The sequence below is a fragment of the Coregonus clupeaformis genome, chromosome 11 (genome assembly GCF_020615455.1).
Source record: "Coregonus clupeaformis isolate EN_2021a chromosome 11, ASM2061545v1, whole genome shotgun sequence".
Lineage (NCBI taxonomy): Eukaryota > Metazoa > Chordata > Actinopteri > Salmoniformes > Salmonidae > Coregonus > Coregonus clupeaformis.
The window spans coordinates 9,440,818-9,462,840 of record NC_059202.1 but is presented as its reverse complement, the minus strand read 5'-3'; the positions used below and the strand labels follow the sequence as shown (position 1 = coordinate 9,462,840).

Sequence of the window (22,023 nt, the reverse complement as noted above, 5' to 3'; positions counted from 1 at the left end):
GTGCAGGTGAAACGTTTAATAAAACAACAAACATGAAACGAGACAGCGTAACAGTCGCGATATAGCATGGACACAGGAACAATACCGACTGAAGAATGAACGTAAGGGAGGGACAGATAAAGGGGAGGTAATGAGGAAGGTAATGGAGTCCAGGTGTGAATCATAATGATCTGCAGGAGCGCATAATGATGGATGCCAGGTGTGCATAATGATGGATGCCAGGTGTGCATAATGATGGATGCCAGGTGTGCATAATGATGGAGCCAGGTGTGCATAATGATCAATCCCAGGACCAGTGGCTAGTATTCCGGCGACGTCGCACACTGGAGGGGAGGAGCAGGAGTAGACGTGACACCAAAACTAAAATACAACACCGAATTGCAAAAACAAGGCGTGTAACTTCTTCACTATCATCAAATGATTCAGAATATATCATTTACATAATTCTTGCACGTTCTCTTGAAGAGGTATTGACGAGCAAAGTCACACTTTAATATAAAGCTAACTACACCGCAGTAGCTCTTAGATACAGTGTGGGTAGGCTGTGTGGGTAAGCTGGTCTAGGCTACATGATGAGAATATTATGGATATTTTTATTTGTCCAATGGCAGTCAAGCATCGATCATTTCACTAGAATAAGACCCTTGATATTTATTGGAAAGGAGCATCAAACTCATCACTGTGCACTTTGCCACCCTGTGAAGTTCATTATAACTTATTTAATCTGTAGCCTAACTGCATGGTTTCCCGAGTCGTAGTGGGAGGACCACACACCATATCATTGCGTGACTCCAAGTTTACTTCAATATGATGGTTATTAAATCAATATTTGTGCATAAAGGCATTTCCACAGCCATTTCTCGCATTATTAATTATACCAACAAAAAAAGATCCCACCATGTCGAATGTACAAATTATCTGTCAGCATTTATAAAATTGTACCGAAACTTCCTGTTTCCATCACAGCTGTCATAAAAAACAAATTGTATGGTATGACTTTAATCACATAAAATCTGTGGATGGAAATGTGGTTACTGTGAGTGTGAAAATCACCCCACCGTTCAAATGACATGAAAAAATTGATATTTTTTTCTCTCGCTTTTTATGGACTTCGAGTAAATAGCATGGCCGTCTTATAAGAAAATCAAACCTACTCAAGCACATTATATTTCTTATGGCGCGTCGCATGACAAGAAAATACATTAAACATAGCATTTCAATAGTGTGTGTGTGTGTGTTTTCAAGTTCAAGTTGTATTATCACATGTACAAGTACAGTGAAATGCTTAACTTGCAAGCTCTACCCAACTGCAGTAATCACTATCAAAATAGTATAACTAATAAAAAAGTATACACTATCAGTCAAAGGTTTGCACACACCTACTCATTCAAGGGGTTTTCTTTATTTTTACAATTTTTTACATCGTAGAATAATAGTGAAGACATCAAAACTATGAAATAACCCATATGGAATCATGTAGTAACCAATAAAGTGTTAAACAAATCAAAATATATTTTATATTTGAGATTCTTCAAATAGCCACCCTTTGCCTTGATGACAGCTTTGCACACTCTTGGCATTCTCTCAACCAGCTTCATGAGGTAGTCAACTGGAATGCATTTCAATTAACAGGTGTGCCTTCTTAAAAGTTAATTTGTGGAATTTCTTTCCTTCTTAATGTGTTTGAGCCAATTAATTGTGTTGTGACAAGGTAGTGGGGGTACAGAAGGTAGACCTCTTTGGTAAAAGACCATGTCCATATTATGGAAAAAACAGCTCAAATAAGCAAAGAGAAGCGACAGTCTATCACGACTTTAAGACATGAAGGTCAGTTAATATGGAACATTTCAAGAACTTTGAAAGTTTCTTCAAGTGTAGTCGCAAAAACCATCAAGCGCTATGATTAAACGGGCTGTCACGAGGACCGCCACAGGAATGGAAGACCAGATTTACCTCTGCTGCAGAGGATAAGTTCATTACAGTTACCAGCCTCAGAAATTGCAGCCCAAATAAATGCATCACAGAGTTCAAGTCACAGACACATATCAACATCAACTGTTCAGAGGGGACTGTGTGAATAAGGCCTTCATGGTCGAATTGCTGCAAAGAAGCCACTACTAAAGGACACCAATAATAAGAAGAGACCTGCTTGGGCCAAGAAACACGAGAAATGGACATTAGACCGGTGGAAATGTGTCCTTTGGTCTGGAGTCCAAATTTCAGATTTTTGGTTCCAACCGCCGTGTCTTTGTGGGACGTGGTGTGGGTGAACGGATGATCTCTGCATGTGTAGTTCCCACCGTAAAGCATGGAGGAGGAGGTGTGATGGTGTGGGGGTGCTTTGCTGGTGACACTGTCTGTGATTTATTTAGAATTCAAGGCGAACTTAATAATAATAAATAAAATAATTGGTCATTTAGCAGACGCTCTTATCCAGAGCGACTTACAGGAGCAATTAGGGTTAAGTGCCTTGCTCAAGGGCACATCGACAGATTTTTCACCTAGTCGGCTCGGGGATTAGAACCAGCGACCTTTTGGTTACTGGCACAACGCTCTTAACCACTAAGCTACCTGCCGCCCTTAACCAGCATGGCTACCACAGCATTCTGCAGCGATACACCATCCCTTCTGGTTTGGGCTTAGTGGAACTATCATTTTGTCTTTCAACAGGACAATGACCCAACACACCTCCAGGCTGTGTAAGGGCTATTTTACCAAGAAGCAGAGTAATGGAGTGCTGCATCAGATGACCTGGCCTCCACAATCCCCTGATCTCAACGCAATTGAGATGGTTTGGGATGAGTGCTCAGCATATGTGGGAACTCATTCAAGACTGTTGGAAATGCAGGTGAAGCTGGTTGAGAGAATGGCAAGAGTGTGCAAAGCTGTCATCAAGGCAAAGCGTGGTTATTTGAAGAATCTCAAATATAAAATATATTTTGATTTGTTAAACACTTTTTTGGTTACTATTTGATTCAATATGTATTATTTCATAGTTTTGATGTCTTCACTATTATTCTACACTGTTGAAAATAGTAAAAATAAAGAAAACCCTTGAATGAGTAGGTGTGTCCAAACTTTTGACTGGCACTGTATATATTCTTTTTTATTATTTATACTATTTTGATATTGATTACTGCAGTTGGGTAGAGCTTGCAAGTTAAGCATATACAGTGCATTCGGAAAGTATTCAGACCCCTTGACTTGTTTAACCATTTTGTTACATTACAGCCTTATTCTAAAATTGTTTTTTGTTTTTTTATCCCTCATCAATCTACACACAATACCCCATAATGATACAACAAAAACAGGTTTTTAGAAATGTAAAAATAAAAATAAAAATAAATAAATAAATATCACATTTACTCAGTACTTTGTTGAAGCACCTTTGGCAGCAATTACAGCATCGAGTCTTCTTGGGTATGACGCTACAAGCTTGAAACACCTGTATTTGGGGAGTTTCTCCCATTCTTCTCTGCAGATCCTCTCAAGCTCTGTCAGGTTGGATGGGGAGCGTTGCTGCACAGCTATTTTCAGGTGTCTCCAGAGATGTTCGATCAGGTTCAAGTCCGGGCTCTGGCTGGGCCACTCAAAGACATTCAGAGACTTGTCCCGAATCCACTCCTGCATTGTCTTGGCTGTGTGCTTAGGGTCGTTGTCCTGTTGGAAGGTGAACCATCGCCCAGTTTGAAGTCCTGAGCGCTCTGGAGCAGGTTTTCAGCAAGTATCTCTCTGTACTTTGCTCCGTTCATCTTTCACTCGATCCTGATTAGTTTCCCAGTCCCTGCCACTGAAAAACATCCCCACAGCATGATGTTGCCACCACCATGCTTCACCGTAGGGATGGTGCCAGGTTTCCTCCAGATGTGACGCTTGGAATTCAGGCCAAATAGTTCAATCTTGGTTTCATCAGACCAGAGAATCTTGTTTCTCATGGTCTGAGAGTACTTTAGGTGCAAATTCCAAGCAGGCTGTCATGTGCCTTTTACTGACGAGTGGCTTCCGTCTGGCCACTCTACATTTACATTTACATTTACGTCATTTAGCAGACGCTCTTATCCAGAGCGACTTACAAATAGGTGCATTCACCCTATAGCCAGTGGGATAACCACTTTACAATATCTTATTTAAAATAAAATAAAAATAAAAAAAATAAAAAATTTAGGGGGGGGGGGGGGTAGAAGGATTACTTTATCCTATCCCAGGTATTCCTTAAAGAGGTGGGGTTTCAAATGTCTCCGGAAGGTGGTGAGTGACTCCGCTGTCCTGGCGTCGTGAGGGAGCTTGTTCCACCATTGGGGTGCCAGAGCAGCGAACAGTTTTGACTGGGCTGAGCGGGAACTATGCTTCCGCAGAGGAAGGGGAGCCAGCAGGCCAGAGGTGGATGAATGCAATGCCCTCGTTTGGATGTAGGGACTGATCAGAGCCTGAAGGTACAGAGGTGCCGATCCCCTAACAGCTCCATAGGCAAGCACCATGGTCTTGTAACAGATGCGAGCTTCAACTGGAAGCCAGTGGAGTGTGCGGAGGAGCGGGGTGACGTGAGAGAACTTGGGAAGGTTGAACACCAGACGGGCTGCGGCATTCTGGATGAGTTGTAGGGGTTTAATGGCACAGGCAGGGAGCCCAGCCAACAGCGAAGTTGCAGTAATCCAGACGGGAGATGACAAGTGCCTGGATTAGGACCTGTGCCGCTTCCTGTGTAAGGCAGGGTCGTACTCTCCGAATGTTGTAGAGCATGAACCTGCAGGATCGGGTCACCGCCTTGATGTTAGCGGAGAACGACAGGGTGTTGTCCAGGGTCACGCCAAGGCTCTTCGCACTCTGGGAGGAGGACACAACGGAGTTGTCAACCGTGATGGCGAGATCATGGAACGGGCAGTCCTTCCCCGGGAGGAAGAGCAGCTCCGTCTTGCCAAGGTTCAGCTTGAGGTGGTGATCCGTCATCCATACTGATATGTCTGCCAGACATGCAGAGATGCGATTCGCCACCTGGTTATCAGAAGGGGGAAAGGAGAAGATTAGTTGTGTGTCGTCAGCGTAGCAATGATAGGAGAGGCCATGTGAGGATATGACAGAGCCAAGTGACTTGGTGTATAGGGAGAATAGGAGAGGGCCTAGAACTGAGCCCTGGGGGACACCAGTGGTGAGAGCACGTGGTGCGGAGACAGCTTCTCGCCACGCCACTTGGTAGGAGCAACCGGTCAGGTAGGACGCGATCCAGGAGTGAGCCGCGCCGGAGATGCCCAGCTCGGAGAGGGTGGAGAGGAGGATCTGATGGTTCACAGTATCAAAGGCAGCAGACAGGTCTAGAAGAAAAGAGCAGAGGAGAGAGAGTTAGCTTTAGCAGTGCGGAGAGCCTCCGTGACACAGAGAAGAGCAGTCTCAGTTGAATGACCAGTCCTGAAACCTGACTGGTTTGGATCAAGAAGGTAATTCTGAGAGAGATAGCAAGAGAGTTGGCTAAAGACGGCACGCTCAATAGTTTTGGAAAGAAAAGAAAGAAGGGATACTGGTCTGTAGTTGTTGACATCAGTGGGATCGAGTGTTGGTTTTTTGAGAAGCGGTGCAACTCTCGCTCTCTTGAAGACGGAAGGGACATAGCCAGCGGTCAAGGATGAGTTGATCAGCGAGGTGAGGTAGGGGAGAAGGTCACCGGAGATGGTCTGGAGAAGAGAGGAGGGGATGGGGTCAAGCGGGCAGGTTGTTGGGCGGCCTGCAGTCACAAGTCGCAAGATTTTATCTGGAGAGAGAGGGGAGAAAGAAGTCAAAGCATAGGGTAGGGCAGTGTGAGCAGGACCAGCAGTGTCATTAGACTTAACAAACGAGGATCGGATGTCATCAACCTTCTTTTCAAAGTGGTTGACGAAGTCATCCACAGAGAGAGAGGAGGGGGGATTCAGCAGGGAGGAGAATGTGGCAAAGAGCTTCCTAGGGTTAGAGGCAGATGCTTGGAATTTAGAGTGGTAGAAAGTGGCCTTAGCAGCAGAAACAGATGAAGAAAATGTAGAGAGGAGGGAGTGAAAAGATGCCAGGTCGGCAGGGAGTTTAGTTTTCTTCCATTTCCGCTCCGCTGCCCGGAGCTCTGTTCTGTGAGCTCGCAATGAGTCATCAAGCCACGGAGCTGGAGGGGAGGACCGAGCCGGCCGGGAGGATAGGGGACACAGAGAGTCAAAGGATGCAGAAAGGGAGGAGAGGAGGGTTGAGGAGGCAGAATCAGGAGATTGGAGGGAGAAGGATTGAGCAGAGGGAAGAGATGATAGGGTGGAAGAGGAGAGAGTAGTGGGAGAGAGAGAGCGAAGGTTGCGGCGGCGCATTACCATCTGTGTAGGGGCATAGTGAGTAGTGTTGGAGGAGAGCGAGAGAGAAAAGGATACAAAGTAGTGGTCGGAGACATGGAGGGGAGTTGCAGTGAGATTAGTAGAAGAGCAGCATCTAGTAAAGATGAGGTCAAGCGTATTGCCTGCCTTGTGAGTAGGGGGGGACAGTGAGAGGGTGAGGTCAAAAGAGGAGAGGAGTGGAAAGAAGGAGGCAGAGAGAAATGAGTCAAATGTAGACGTAGGGAGGTTGAAATCCCCCAAAACTGTGAGGGGTGAGCCATCCTCAGGAAAGGAACTTATCAAGGTGTCAAACTCTACCATAAAGGCCTGATTGGTGGAGTGCTGCAGAGATGACTGTCCTTCTGGAAGGTTCTCCCATCTCCACAGAGGAACTCTGGAGCTCTGTCAGAGTGACCATCGGGTTCTTGGTCACCTCCCCAGATCTGTTCCCCGACACAATCCTGTCTCGGAGCTCTACGAACAATTCCTTTGACTTCATGGCTTGGTTTTTGCTCTGACATGCACTGTCAACTGTGGGACCTTATACAGTGGGGAGAACAAGTATTTGATACACTGCCGATTTTGCAGGTTTTCCTACTTACAAAGCATGTAGAGGTCTGTAATTTTTGTCATATGTACACTTCAACTGTGAGAGACGGAATCTAAAACAAAAATCCAGAAAATCACATTGTATGATTTTTAAGTAATTAATTTGCATTTTATTGCATGACATAAGTATTTGATACATCAGAAAAGCATAACTTAATATTTGGTACAGAAACCTTTGTTTGCAATTACAGAGATCATACGTTTCCTGTAGGTCTTGACCAGGTTTGCACACACTGCAGCAGGGATTTTGGCCCACTCCTCCATACAGACCTCCAGATCCTTCAGGTTTCAGGGCTGTCGCTGGGCAATACGGACTTTCAGCTCCCTCCAAAGATTTTCTATTGGGTTCAGGTCTGGAGACTGGCTAGGCCACTCCAGGACCTTGAGATGCTTCTTACGGAGCCACTCCTTAGTTGCCCTGGCTGTGTGTTTCGGGTCGTTGTCATGCTGGAAAACCCAGCCACGACCCATCTTCAATGCTCTTACTGAGGGAAGGAGGTTGTTGGCCAAGATCTCGCGATACATGGCCCCATCCATCCTCCCCTCAATACTTGCATGGAGCCCCAGACCGAGGGTCATTGACCGTCATCTTGAACTTCTTCCATTTTCTAATAATTGCGCCAACAGTTGTTGCCTTCTCACCAAGCTGCTTGCCTATTGTCCTGTAGCCCATCCCAGCCTTGTGCAGGTCTACAATTTTATCCCTGATGTCCTTACACAGCTCTCTGGTCTTGGCCATTGTGGAGAGGTTGGAGTCTGTTTGATTGAGTGTGTGGACAGGTGTCTTTTATACAGGTAACGAGTTCAAACAGGTGCAGTTAATACAGGTAATGAGTGGAGAACAGGAGGGCTTTTTAAAGAAAAACAAACAGGTCTGTGAGAGCCGGAATTCTTACTGGTTGGTAGGTGATCAAATACTTATGTCATGCAATAAAATGCAAATGAATTACTTAAAAATCATACAATGTGATTTTCTGGATTTTTAGATTCCGTCTCTCACAGTTGAAGTGTACCTATGATAAAAATTACAGACCTCTACATGCTTTGTAAGTAGGAAAACCTGCAAAATCGGCAGTGTATCAAATACTTGTTCTCCCCACTGTATATACAAGTGTGTGCCTTTCCAAATCATGTCCAATCAATTGAATTTACCACAGTTGGACTCCAATCAAGTTGTAGAAACATCTCAAGGATGATCAATAGAAACAGGATGCACCGGAGCTCAATTTTGAGTCTTATAGCAAAGGGTTTGAATACATGTAAATAAGGTATTTCTGTTTAGTTTTTTTATGAATGTGCAAACATTTTTGAAAAACCTGTTTCGCTTTGTCATCAAGGGGTAATTGTGTGTAGATTGATGAGGAAATTGTTTTATTTAATCAATTATAGAATGAGGCTGTAATGTAACAAAATGTGGAAAAAGTCAAGGGGTCTGAATACTTTCTGAATGCACTGTATATACCGTATAATTAAGAAAACACAAGAAAGAAGAAAGAAGAGAGGAAGCTCTATACAGGGTCAGTGCCAATACCATATGTACAATGTACAGAGAAACTGGAGTATTTGAAGTTGATATGTAGCTACATTTAGGTGGGGATTAGGAGAAAGTGACTGGTAGCAGTGTCCATAATAATAATAGTAATAAAATAGTCAACAGTAATAGGTAGAGGGCTGAAAAGTGACTGGTAGTAGGAATATCTAAATACTATGGTAATATACTAGTGGTAATATATACATGTGAACAGGAGTAATAGTGACAAGTAGCAGGATAAAATAGATAGGTACTAATGGTAATGGCAATCATTAATCAATCAACAGCAGCATAGTGGTAGTAATAAATCTAATCAATAATAATTTTTGCAGCAGCATAGGTGTGAGGGGCAGAAGTAGTTGTTAGCCATTAACAGTCTTATAGCCAGGGGATAGAAGCTTTTAAGGACTCTGTTGGTCTGAGTATTGCTGTACCGGTACCTTCGGTACGTGTGTGTGTGTGTGTGTTAGGCATCGCATCGATTAGGCTACAGTTTTCTGGACACTTGTGAAACCTATCCCATGCCATCCATTCCGGTGGTTGATAAGGAGCATATGCCAATTTTTTTGTCAAATACACTCTTACGAAAAAGGTTCTGGATAGAACCAAAAAGGGTTCTATTGCTTGCTTCATATACAGTTGAAGTCGGAAATTTACATACACCTTAGCTAAATGCATTTAAACTCAGTTTTTCACAATTCCTGACATTTAATCCTAGTAAAAATTGCCTGTCTTAGGTCAGTTAGGATCACCAATTTATTTTAAGAATGTGAAATGTCAGAATAATACTAGAGAGAATGATTTATTTCAGCTTTTATTTCTTTCATCACATTCCCAGTGGGTCAGAAGTTTACATACATTCAATTAGTATTTGGTAGCATTGCCTTTAAATTGTTTAACTTGGGTCAAACGTTTCGGGTAGCCTTCCACAAGCTTCCCACAATAAGTTGGGTGAATTTTGGCCCATTCCTCCTGACAGAGCTGGTGTAACTGAGTCAGGTTTGTAGGCCTCCTTGCTCGCACATGCTTTTTCAGTTCTGCCCACAAATTTTCTATAGGATTGCGGTCAGGGCTTTGTGATGGCCTCTCCAATACCTTGACTTTGTTGTCCTTAAGCCATTTTGCCACAACTTCGGAAGTATGCTTGGGGTCATTGTCCATTTGGAAGACCCATTTGCGAACAAGCTTTAACTTCCTGACTGATGTCTTGAGATGTTGCTTCAATATATCCACATAATTTTCCTTCCTCATGATTCCATCTATTTTGTGAAGTGCACCAGTCCCTCCTGCAGCAAAGCACCCCCACAGCATGATGCTGCCACCCCCGTGCTTCACGGTTGGGATGGTGTTCTTCGGCTTGCAAGCCTTCCCCTTTTTCCTCCAAACATAACGATGGTCATTATGGCCAAACAGTTCTATTTTGTTTCATCAAACCAGAGGACATTTCTCCAAAAAGTACGATCTTTGTCCCCATGTGCAGTTGCAAACCGTAGTCTGGCTTTTTAATGGCGGTTTTGGAGCAGTGGCTTCTTCCTTGCTGAGCGGCCTTTCAGGTTATGTCGATATAGGACTCGTTTTTACTGTGGATATAGATACTTTTGTACCTGTTTCCTCCAGCATCTTCACAAGGTCCTTTGCTGTTGTTCTGGGATTGATTTGCACTTTTCGCACCAAAGTACGTTCATCTCTAGGAGACAGAACACATCTCCTTCCTGAGCGGTATGACAGCTGTGTGGTCCCATTGTGTTTATACTTGCGTACTATTGTTTGTACAGATGAACGTGGTACCTTCAGGCATTTGGAAATTGCTCCCAAGGATGAACCAGACTTGTGGAGGTCTACAATTTTTTTCTTAGGTCTTGGCTGATTTCTTTTCATTTTCCCATGATGTCAAGCAAAGAGGCACTGAGTTTGAAGGTAGGCCTTGAAATACATCCACAGGTACACCTCCAATTGACTCAAATGATGTCAATTAGCCTATCAGAAGCTTCTAAAGCGATGACATAATTTTCTGGAATTTTCCAAGCTGTTTAAAGGCACAGTCAACTTAGTGTATGTAAACTTCTGACCCACTGGAATTGTGATACAGTGCATTATAAATGAAATAATCTGTCTGTAAACAATTGTTGGAAAAATTACTTGTGTAATGCACAAAGTAGATGTCCTAACCGACTTGCCAAAACGATAGTTTGTTAACAAGAAATTTGTGGAGTGGTTGAAAAACAAGTTTTAATGACTCCAACCTATGTGTATGTAAACTTCCGACTTCAACTGTATGACACCCCTAAAGGTTCTACAGTATATGCACTGAACAAAAATATAAACACAACATGTAAAGTGTTAGTCCAAGAAATGTTCCATAAGCACAAAAAGCATTTTTATCTCAAATGCTGTGCAGAAATTTGTTTACATCGCTGTTAGTTAGCATTTCTCCTTTGCCAAGATAATCCATCCACCTGACAGGTGTGGCATATCAAGAAGCTGATTAAACAGCATGATCATTACACAGGTGCACATTGTGATGGGGACAATAAAAGGCCACTCTAAAATGTGCAGTTTTGTCACACAACACAATACCACAGATGTCTCAAGCTTTGAGAGAGCATGCAATTGGCATGCTGACTGCAGGAATGTCCACCAGAGCTGTTGCCAGAGAATTTAATGTTATTTCTCTACCATAAGCCGCCTCCAACGTCGTTTTAGAGAATTTGGCAGTACGTCCAACCGGCCTCACAACCGCAGACCACGTGTAACCACGTCAGCCCAGGACCTCCACAACCGGCTTCTTCACCTGCGGTTTGAGACCAGCCACCCGGACAGCTGATGAAACTGTGGATTTGCACAAACAAAGAATTTCGGCACAAACTGTCAGAAACCATCTCAGGGAAGCTCATCTGCATGCTCGTCGTCCTCACCAGGGTCTTGACCTGACTGCAGTTCGGCATCGTAACAGTCTTCAGTCGGCAAATGTTCACCTTCGATGGCCACTGGTACGCTGAAGAAGTGTGTTCTTCACGGATTAATCCCGGTTTCAACTGTACACACTTAGAAAAAAGGGTTACAAAATGGTTATTCGGCTGTCCCCATAGGAGAACCCTTTTTAGTTCCACGTAGAACCCTTTTGGGTTCCATGTAAAACCCTCTGTGGAAAGGGTCCTACATGGAACCCAAAAGGGATCTACCTGGAACCAAAAAGGGTTCTTCAAACGGTTCTCCTATGGGGACAACAAATAACCATTTTAGGTTCTAGATAGCACCTTTATTTCCAAGAGTAGGGCAGATGGCAGACAGCGTGTATGGCATCATGTGGGCGAGCGGTTTGCTGACGTCAACGTTGTGAACAGAGTGCCCCATGGTGGCGGTGGAGTTATGGTATGGGCAGGCATAAGCTACGGACAACAAACACAATTGCATTTCATCGATGGCAATTTGAATGCACAGAGATACCGTGACAAGATCCTAAGGCCCTGTCACGAATTCAGCCGAGGATGCTCCTCCTCCTTGCTCGGGCAGGCTTCGGCGTTCGTCTTCATCGGAGTACTAGCTGCCACCGATCTATGTTTCTGTGTTCTACTTGGTTTGTCTTTATTGCACACACCTGGTTCCAATGTACATTAATTTGTTTCCCTATTTTACCCTCTGGTTCTCTCATGGTGTTGTGCGTGATTGTTCGTTGTCTTGTTGTCATTTGCTTTGTGAGTCGGTATTTTCTTCCCTGCGTGGAGGATATGTTTATTTACTTGTGATAAGTAAAGTACGTCGTTGACCAAGTTCTGTGTCCTGCGCCTGACTCCGTCCTACCGCTACACACTGACGCATGACAGAATCACGCACCCATTATGGAGTCAGCAGGTACATCCATTCCTCCAGGATCGGTGGAGGAATGCATCCAGCAGCACTCGACCATGCTACAGACTCTTGGCACAGCCATGGATCGAGTGGTACAGACTATGGAGCTATGGGAGAGGTTTTTTTTTTCTACACCTCCTTCCACTACTATTCACTCCACACCGCTGTCCACCCCTTCATCACCTGGATCCAGTGGGATTCGGCTCTCGCTCCCGAGGGCATATGATGGAACAGCTGCCGGGTGCCAGGGGTTTCTGCTCCAGGTGGAACTCTACCTGGCAACCATCCACCCGGCTCCCTCGGGATATGAGAGCGTATCCGCCCTCATCTCCTGTCTGTCGGGGAAAGCGCTCGAGTGGGCCAACGCTGAGTGGGGAAGTATAGACGCGGCATCGGTGCGCTATGAGGATTTCACCCGTTTCTGGGTGGTATTTGATCATTCACCGGAGGGGAGAGCGGCGGGGGAACAGTTGTTCCACCTCAGACAGGGGAAGAGGAGCGCACAGGCCTTCGCACTGGACTTCAGGACCTTGGCAGCCAGCGCAGGATGGAATGAGAGGGCCCTGATTGACCATTACCGAAGCAGCCTACGGGAGGACGTTCGTCGGGAGCTGGCCTGCAGGGACACCACCCTTAACCTGGACCAACTGGTGGATTTATCGATACGACTGGATAACCTGTTGGCCACCCGCGGATGTCCGGATCAGGGTCCGTCAAGTCCATTCCCCAGCACTTCCGACCCTACACCGATGGAGCTCGGAGGTGCTGATCTAAGGGTGACCGGAAGGGGGGCTGTTTCCTGCACCAACTGTGGCCGCAGAGGCCACACTGCTGGTCGGTGCTGGAAAGGGTCCTCAGGGAGTCGAGGCAGCAGGCAGGGCACTGGTGGACCACCCCAGGTGAGTAGGTACCCGACTCACCCAGAGCTCCCTGTTGCACAAATATGTGTTCATGTAGAATTTCCTGAGTGTTCCCCGCATTCCCAGCATAAGGCGCTCGTAGATTCAGGCGCAGCTGGGAATTATCAGTCCGGCAGAGCGTAACTATGATGTGGGGGACCGGGAGCTGTTAGCTGTTGTTAAGGCTCTGAAGGCGTGGAGACATTGGCTTGAGGGGGCAAAACACCCTTTCCTCATTTGGACTGACCACCGCAATCTGGAGTACATCCGGGCGGCGAGGAGACTGAACCCTTGCCAGGCAAGGTGGGCCATGTTTTTCACACATTTTGTTTTCACCCTCTCGTACAGACCAGGTTCTCAGAATACTAAGGCAGACGCTCTGTCCCGGCTGTATGACACAGAGGAGCGGTCCAGTGAGCCTACTCCCATACTTCCGGCTTCTTGTCTGGTGGCACCAGTGGTATGGGAGGTTGATGCGGACATCGAGCGGGCGTTACGCACGGAGCCCACTCCCCCCCAGTGTCCAGTGGGTCGTGTGTACGTTCCATCTGATGTTCGCGATCGATTGATCTATTGGGCTCATATGTCACCCTATTCTGGTCATCCTGGCATTGGTCGGACAGTGCGCTGTCTTAGTGGGAAGTACTGATGGCCTACTTTAGCTAAGGACATGAGGGTTTATGTTTCCTCCTGCTCGGTGTGCGCCCAGTGCAAGGCACCTAGACACCTGTCCAGAGGGAAATTACAACCCCTACCCGTTCCACAATGGCCGTGGTCACACCTATCGGTGGATTTTGTTACGGACCTCCCCCCGTCACAAGGGAATACTACGATCTTAGTCGTTGTGGATCGTTTTCTAAGTCCTGCTGTCTCATTCCTTTGCCCGGTCTCCCTGCGGCCCTACAGACTGCGGAGGTCCTGTTTACTCACGTCTTCCGGTACTACAGGGTACCTGAGGATATAGTGTCTGATCGGGGTCCCCAGTTCACATCAAGGGTCTGGAGGGCGTTCATAGACCATCTGGGAGTCTCAATCAGCCTGACCTCTGAGTTTCACCCCGAGAGTAATGGGCAGGTGGAGATAGTAAACCAGTATGTGGGTAGGTGGATGAATGGTTTCGGCGCTCTGAGGAAACCTGGAACGCTGCCCATGTACGCCTGCAACGGGCTTTCAGGCGACAGAAGGCGAGCGCCGACCGCCACCGCAGTGAGGCCCCGGTGTATGCACCGGGGGACCGGGTCTGGCTCTCGACCCGAAACCTGCCCCTTCGTCTGCCCTGCCGGAAGCTGGGTCGGCGGTTTGTGGGGCCATTTAAAGTCCTGAGGAGATTGAACAAGGTTTGTTATAGGTAACAGCTCCCTCCTGATTACCGTATTAACCCCTCGTTCCATGTGTCTCTCCTCAGACCGGTGGTAGCTGGTCCGCTCCAGGAGTCTGAGGTGCGGGAGGTCCCTCCGCCCCCACTGGACATCAAGGGGGCACCGGCGTACTCGGTCCGTTCCATTCTGGATTCGAGGCGTCGGGTGGAGGGCCTGCAGTATCTCGTGGAGTGGGAGGTGTACGGTCCGGAGGAACGGTGCTGGGTTCCTAGGAGGGACATCCTCGATCCCTCCCTGTTGAGGGATTTCCACCGTCGTCATCCGACTTGCCCTGCTTCGCGTCCTCCTGGCCGTCCCCGAGGCCGGTGTCGGCGCACGGCTGGAGCCAAGGCTGCTCCTCCTCCTTGCTCGGGCAGGCTTCGGCGTTCGTCGTCACCGGAGTACTAGCTGCCACCGATCTATGTTTCTGTGTTCTACTTGTTTTGTCTTTATTGCACACACCTGGTTCCAATGTACGTTTCCCTATTTTACCCTCTGGTTCTCTCATGGTGTTGTGCGTGATTGTTCGTTGTCTTGTTGTCATTTGCTTTGTGAGTCAGTATTTTCTTCCCTGCGTGGAGGATATGTTTATTTATTTGTGATAAGTAAAGTACGTCGTTGACCAAGTTCTGTGTCCTGCGCCTGACTCCGTCCTACCGCTACACACTGACGCATGACAGGCCCATTGTTGTGCCATTCATCCGCCTCCAACACCGCATGGATCAGCATGATACTGCACGGCCCCATCTCGCAAGGATCTGTACACAATTCCTGGAAGCTGAAAATGTCCCAGTTCTTCCATGGCCTGCGTACTTACCAGACTTGTCACCAATTGAGGATGCTCTGGATCGACGTGTACAACAGCATGTTCCAGTTCCCGCCAATATCCAGCAACTTCGCACAGCCTTTGAAGAGGAGTGGGACAACATTCCACAGGCCATAATCAACAGCCTGATCAACTCAATATGAAGGAGATGTGTTTTGCGCTGCGTGAGGCAAATGGTGGTCACACCAGATACTGACTGGTTTTCTGATCCACGCCCCTACCTTTAAAAAAAAAAGGTATCTGTGACCAACATATACATATCTGTATTCCCAGTCATGCCATATGTTAGGGCCTAATGAATTTATTTCAATTGACTGATTTCCGTATATGAACTGTAACTCAGTAAAATCGTTGAAATTATTGCATGTTGCATTTACATTTTTGTTCACTGTATAACCCATTTGTAGGGTTCTTTGAACAGAACCCCAAGGGTTCTTCTTCATTAAACCAAAATGGTTTCCATATAGAACCCTTGTGTTCCATATAGGGTTCTATATGGAACCAATTTCAGTTCTATATAGAACCTTATGAGGTGCCATATATGAAGCATCCAGGAACCAGTTTTTCTAAGAGTGTACACTCATTCCATTGCTTATCAAAATGTTGGTATCCGTTTTGCAAATCCCGAGTCAGCATGTTTTAGAATGCAACCCAAATTACGCAAAACACATTGGCCTTGCATATAATATCAGCCTCGATCCCAGCTCCTGTAGTTGTGGTTTATTATGATTCTAAAGAGAGATAAAGTAGCCTATACCTGGTGAAATTAAACGAGTTATTTCTCTTTCAGCCTCGTAGGTTCTGACATCGATGTTTATTTACAATGGAGGCTCCCTCATAATACGCATAATGAGACGCAAAAGCGTCACACAATAGTGCGCACAATGGGGTATTGTGCTCTCCATTTCGCAGGAGATGGGCTTTTTGATTGGATTGTGTGCACCCTGAAAAACACAGTCGGGGATACAAGTTGTCTACAAGCCCAGGTTTTATTTAAACTGTTCTCAATCGGCCAATAAGAATTTTTGACCCGCTGCATTGTCTTCCTGACTTTCGCTGAGCCGTATTTCAAAGTGACTATAGGGCCTACCCCATTAAAGAAAGTGAATGGTATATACCTCTCCCTCCAGCTCTCTCTCTCTCTCTCTCTCTCTCTCTCTCTCTATCGCCTTCCCTCCCACCCTCAGCTCCAGGCCCTCTGTGTTATTGGGCGAAGAGAAAGCGAATGAAAAATAAACAATGCAGTGCATGAAACGTAATATTAATCTCCCCGTTCTTTATGCAGACAAAGCGCAAGGCAAGGTGCACGTCTTTAAATGGTTATTGAGTGCTCACACAGCTGCGCAGTTCTCCCGTGTGTGCCAAAACAACTCGGTAAATGGTCAGACTAGGCCTTTGAATAAAACCACAGAATAAGTCTCTGTTTGCTCAGTGCAGACCCTCAGATATATTTGTAAATAATATATGAGTCAGTCAGGTGTGTCTACATAATAATCAAATCATGTAGCTTATTATTTGTGAGCATGCCTGTCAGGCCTATACCAACTATTTGAGAAAGCTGAGAAAATAAATTAAAAACTGTGTCCAAATAATAATGCAACAACAACATATAATTTAATATAAATAGAGTTATCTTTATTCATAAAAAACGGTTTACACAAAATATATATGTTAAAATTGCATATGTACACTTTAGGAGGCTACGAAAAACGGAGAGCAAGTGCATACATTAAGAAAGGTCTCCATACCACGTAAAACCCTTCAATCTTTCACGGGAGGATGTAAAAGATATTGCTGACCAATCGCTTGACACAGACATATGTGCCAATTCAATTGTCCAGTTGTCCAGTAATGCTTATCACATCTCATGAGCTCTCACTGTCAGCAAAGTGGCAGTGTTCATGGTTGCAGAACATTTGCTTTTATCTCAATTAACAAAAATAAGTATTTATATTTAGCAAATAAGAATTTCAATTTCAGACAATGTACACCAAAAACGTTCATTTCAGATGGCGCCTCATCTTCGATACAATCTTCCCATCAGATGCAGTCAGTTGAAGAAGTCTTGTCCTCATCTGAAACTGGTGTCAACAGCAAAGTCCTTGAGCCAAAACCGTGCACATCTAACTGGGCTACTGTGCGGACCGCACCGCTGCTTTTTCATTTATTAATGCACTTATTCAAAGTCATCAATAAATAAATAATTCCAAGCGTCACCCTGCAGTCCTTCGACGCTTTGTCCATGCGTGCGCGCACAGTTACTCCACCCTGTTATTCCGAGGGGAACCAAAGGGCCGTTCGTTGTACTCCCTTCTCTCTTGTAGCATAACAACGGTAACTCTGCTTTACTTTCCTCTCTCTTATTGCTTTGCATCTGCAAACGCTGCCTGGCGAGGGGAGAGAGAGAGCAACTCGGTGCCAAGAGAGTGTTCACTGGTGCCTCGCCTTGCAGAGTGAATCGAACAACTTGACATTATTTTCAACTTCTAGTCACTTCTGATAGAAGAAGCCCCTGCCTATACACAGGTGCCCTGCCTATACACAGGTGCTGTGGGATGGTAACGACAATTAGGCTACCGGTGTCTCAGTATCTGTCGAACCAGGTGGTAAAGTCCAGCAGCTCCTGCTCCTCGGAGCTCAGGGGCTCATAGCTCCCCTCGTCGGAGGAACAGGTGGAGTGGGGTGACTCCGGCTCGGCCGAGTAGCTGTTGGAGATGGTAGGGGAAGGCACCCCGCACTGGAAGGCAGCTGACACAGCATCATGCTCGTCTAGTAGCTGCTGCAGAGCTCGAATATACTCCACGGCGGACCGCAGCGTCTCCACTTTGCTCATCTTCTTGTTGGCTGCCCCGTTGGGCACGTGCTGACGCAGCGTCTGGAAGCCCATGTTGACCTGCTTGACTCGGTTCCTCTCGCGCTCGTTTCGCCGAGCCACGGCAACGGGGAGCTGCTGAGGGATGGAGTAGCCGAGTCCGTTAAAGCTGAGCCGCCGTTTGCAGCGCAGGAGCTCCGGGGAGCTGGAGCGCTGTCTTTTCAGCACCGTGGTCTTGCTTTGGTAGCCGGCTGCATTGGTGTCATTAGGGAGAGCACACTCCTGGGCTGGAGCGTGCAGGGTGATGGTGGTGCGCCTTTCCGTCAGTACAAATGGGCATGCGTTCTGCGCCAGTTGCGTGGTGGTGATGGTGGTAGTCTCCATGTTGTTCGGTGGTGAGACAGGGCTACTGACAGATGTGATTTGCAACAGCGCACCCTCACAGACACTCAGTGGAAGAAGATAAGAAAAAATAGACAGAGGTTGACAGTGCACTGCTCTCGTGTCCTTCGCGTGGGGACCTTGTGGCTATAGCTGAAGCGCTGTGGCTTTTTAGTGTCCAAGTCTTTCTTGACTGCGCTTGCTTACTCCACGAGCCGATCTGACCCAAACTTTGGCAGCACTCCTCTTTTCAACACGCGCCCCACACACCCCACCCCTTTGGAGATGCACGCTTCCCCGCGAGGCCCCGCCCCGCTGTGTGATTCTTCTCCTAGCCGACTCCGCGAGCCAGGCGCGTGGCTCCAGGAGCTCAATAAACAATCCCGAGCTTTCACTGCGCCAGGAGCACGCGCTGGGCTCATTTACATTCCAATGTCTCCAACTTGAAAGCCCGGTTGTGGATTCAAATAGCCTTCAACCGGGCAAAAGGAAAGAAAGACAGAGAGAAAGAAAAAAAAATAGGAGAGAATGAAAAAAGTGAATGGTTTGGTCCTTTAAATGCCTTTTGAATTTGACAATGTACCCCTGGCACGTCTTCAAATTATCAGTCTCTCTCCTTCCACCCTTCTCCTCTCGCTCTTTAAAACCCCAAATACCAAGGACGCTCTCTCCGGTATCCAGGCTACAGCCATTAAGAGGAAAATAAAAAGGCAAGCGTGTCTCTGTATAGAAGTATAGACCTTGCATAGAAACACGATTAATTTAAGGTAATATGAGTTGTGGGTATGTCTGACGTGCGCAATGACCCCAAAACGAGTGCGCTACAGGTGCACATTGTCTGCATAGAGATTCAAGCGTCTACTGCCTGGCAATATTGGCAGCTGACGATCGGTTGGATTCTGTGCCATTCCAACACTCAAATGCAAGCCTCAAATGTCATGCGTAAAAGGTGTATTCGCAAATATGGATTTAGATGTTTAGGCTACTAATATGTTATAACTAGGCCTATTCAACGAGGCAGTTATTACGCACATTGGACGTATTAATAAATATACAACTAAAGGTACCACACTGAACTTTGTGTTCTCGTTTGAGGCGAGTTTCACCATGGTCGATGTTGAATTGTCTTTTTCAGCACCACATTCGACTGGACAGCACGTTGCAACAACAGTCCTTATGTTATTTATGGTCAAATGGCTGCACAAACCTAATCCTCCACATAATGTGTAAAGAGGACAATAGGCCTATGCAGAATTTGATTATTCCTCATTCCATATGTTTATGGAATGCAACATTTTGTATTTTAGCGCGCTGTAACATTCTTTCCGCTCTTACAAAAAACGTTTGTGCACTGAGCGTTTTTCAACAAATTGTCTAAAATTGAAATCAATGGTATTCTCTGCCTCTGCGTCGTGTATTGTAAACTCATATTACATTCAACGAGACATCTCGAATTTCTTATCAAGTCGCTTTAAAAATAAACACGTAGTGACCTCTGGCGGTGAAAATAAGACATCAAGCCGTACAATCCTATTATCTTTCCATATCGCTATCGGCCAGTAGAGAGCAGCAATGGATAAGGTTCAAGATTGGTGCTATGGTTTTTCAAAGGAACCGTATTTCTGTAGGCCACTTGCCTATGATGCAATTGATTATTATTTTGTCTCCGAGTTAAAATGATGCACCAACAAGAACATAATAGGCTACTAAAGGGTTGATTTATATATGGCAATAGGGAATAGGGTTGGGGTGTTTCCATCAGCGGTACTTCATGAAGTAGGCCTATTTGTTTCTTAATGTGCAGTAGGCCTACACCACAGGAGGCTGGTGGCACCCTAATTGGGGAGAACAGGCTCGTGGTAATGACTGGAGCGGAATCAGTGGAATGTTATCAAATACATCAAACACATGGTTTGAGGTGTTTGATGCCATTTCATTTGCGCCGTTCCGGTCATTATTATGAGCCGTTCTCCCCTCAGCAGCCTCCGCTGGTCTACACTGAGTTTACAAAACATTAAGAACACCTTCCTAATATTGAGAACAGCCTAAATTCATCGGTGCATGGACTCTACAAGGTGTTGAAAGCGTTCCACAGGGATGCTGGCCCATGTTGACTCCAATGCTTCCCACAGTTGTGTTAAGTTGGCTGGATGTACTTTGGGTGGTGGACCATTCTTGATACACACAGGAAACTGTTGAGCGTGAAAATCTCAGCAGCGTTGCAGTTCTTGACACAAACAGGTGCGCCTGGAACCTACTACCATACCCCGTTCAAAGGCACTTACATATTTTGTCTTGCCCATTCACCCTCTGAATGGCACACATACACAATCCATCTCTCTATTGTCTCAAGGTTTAAAAATTATTATTTAACCTGTCTCCTCCCCTTCATCTACATGGATTGAAGTGGATTTAACAAGTGACATCAATAAGGGATCATAGCTTTCACCTGGATTCACCTGGCCAGTCTATGTCATGGAAAGAGCAGATGTTCTTAATGTTTTGTACACTCAGTGTATATATAAACAATATCAGATATAGCCTACAGTTAGTTGTGTTGGTCTATTATCATTGGCAGGTCAGGAGCTGGTCAAACCTGGACCTGAGGATAAAACTAGTTTCAACTGGTGATGCAACACCCACCTCCACACAGATTAGAAAATAAACACCCACAGGAAGTCCAACACCCTTAGATCAGTATTATGCCAATACAGGGACGTGTGGGTGTGTACAGTATGTTTCTTTATGATCCTTATACAAGCACTCATAGTGATGAAACCAGCCTATACGTACAGTATACAGTATCAGACCTGACTATACTCTGGGGTACAGAGTTACAGTAGATACTAAACATACCAGTCTATTTAGATAGTGTTGATAATGGTAGACAATCGAGAGAGGAGGGAGACAGGGAGAGACAGACAGAGACAGAAAATCAGAGACAGATAGACTGATATAGACAAAGAGGAAGGTATCCAGATAGACAGAATGGCAGAATGGTGTGGAGGGAGACAGAAAGAGAAAAATAGAGAAAAGTGGTTGTTTCTGAAGGTCTCAATCTCCCAAGAGATGCAGTTTGGATTTCCCCCTCAAAACTCCCTACAATATAGGAGCCTTGGGGGATCTTTGATACAGAACTCTCTCTCTTAATTGTCTGCTCAACAATACATGCTCTCCTCTCCGTGCTGCAAGATGCTGAATAATTTAGATATACTGGTAAGAAACTGGTAAGAAAGTGTGGCCACAATCCAGTGCCTAAACTGTCTTACCGGTATTGACCCATTTTTCATGCACTTCCTGGTATGACAAATGCTAATCACAAACTAAAGCAAGAAGAGGATTTCAACTGAGAGATTTTTTTCAAGAGATTTTCCTAAACATTTCTGAATTAATCCATTGACCCTGACACACACTTGAGTAAACCTCTATCCACACTTC

General features: G+C 45.7%; 1 protein-coding gene across 1 annotated transcript; it reads right to left on the bottom strand.

Moving 5' to 3' along the window:
• Positions 1 to 17,031: 17,031 nt before the first annotated feature.
• Positions 17,032 to 18,794, bottom strand: LOC121577212 (achaete-scute homolog 1b-like). The gene has a single exon (XM_041890977.2). The coding sequence runs from the start codon at positions 18,586 to 18,588 to the stop codon at positions 17,977 to 17,979; it is 612 nt and encodes a 203-aa protein (XP_041746911.1). The 5' UTR covers positions 18,589 to 18,794; the 3' UTR covers positions 17,032 to 17,976.
• Between the last annotated feature and the right edge of the window lie 3,229 nt (positions 18,795 to 22,023).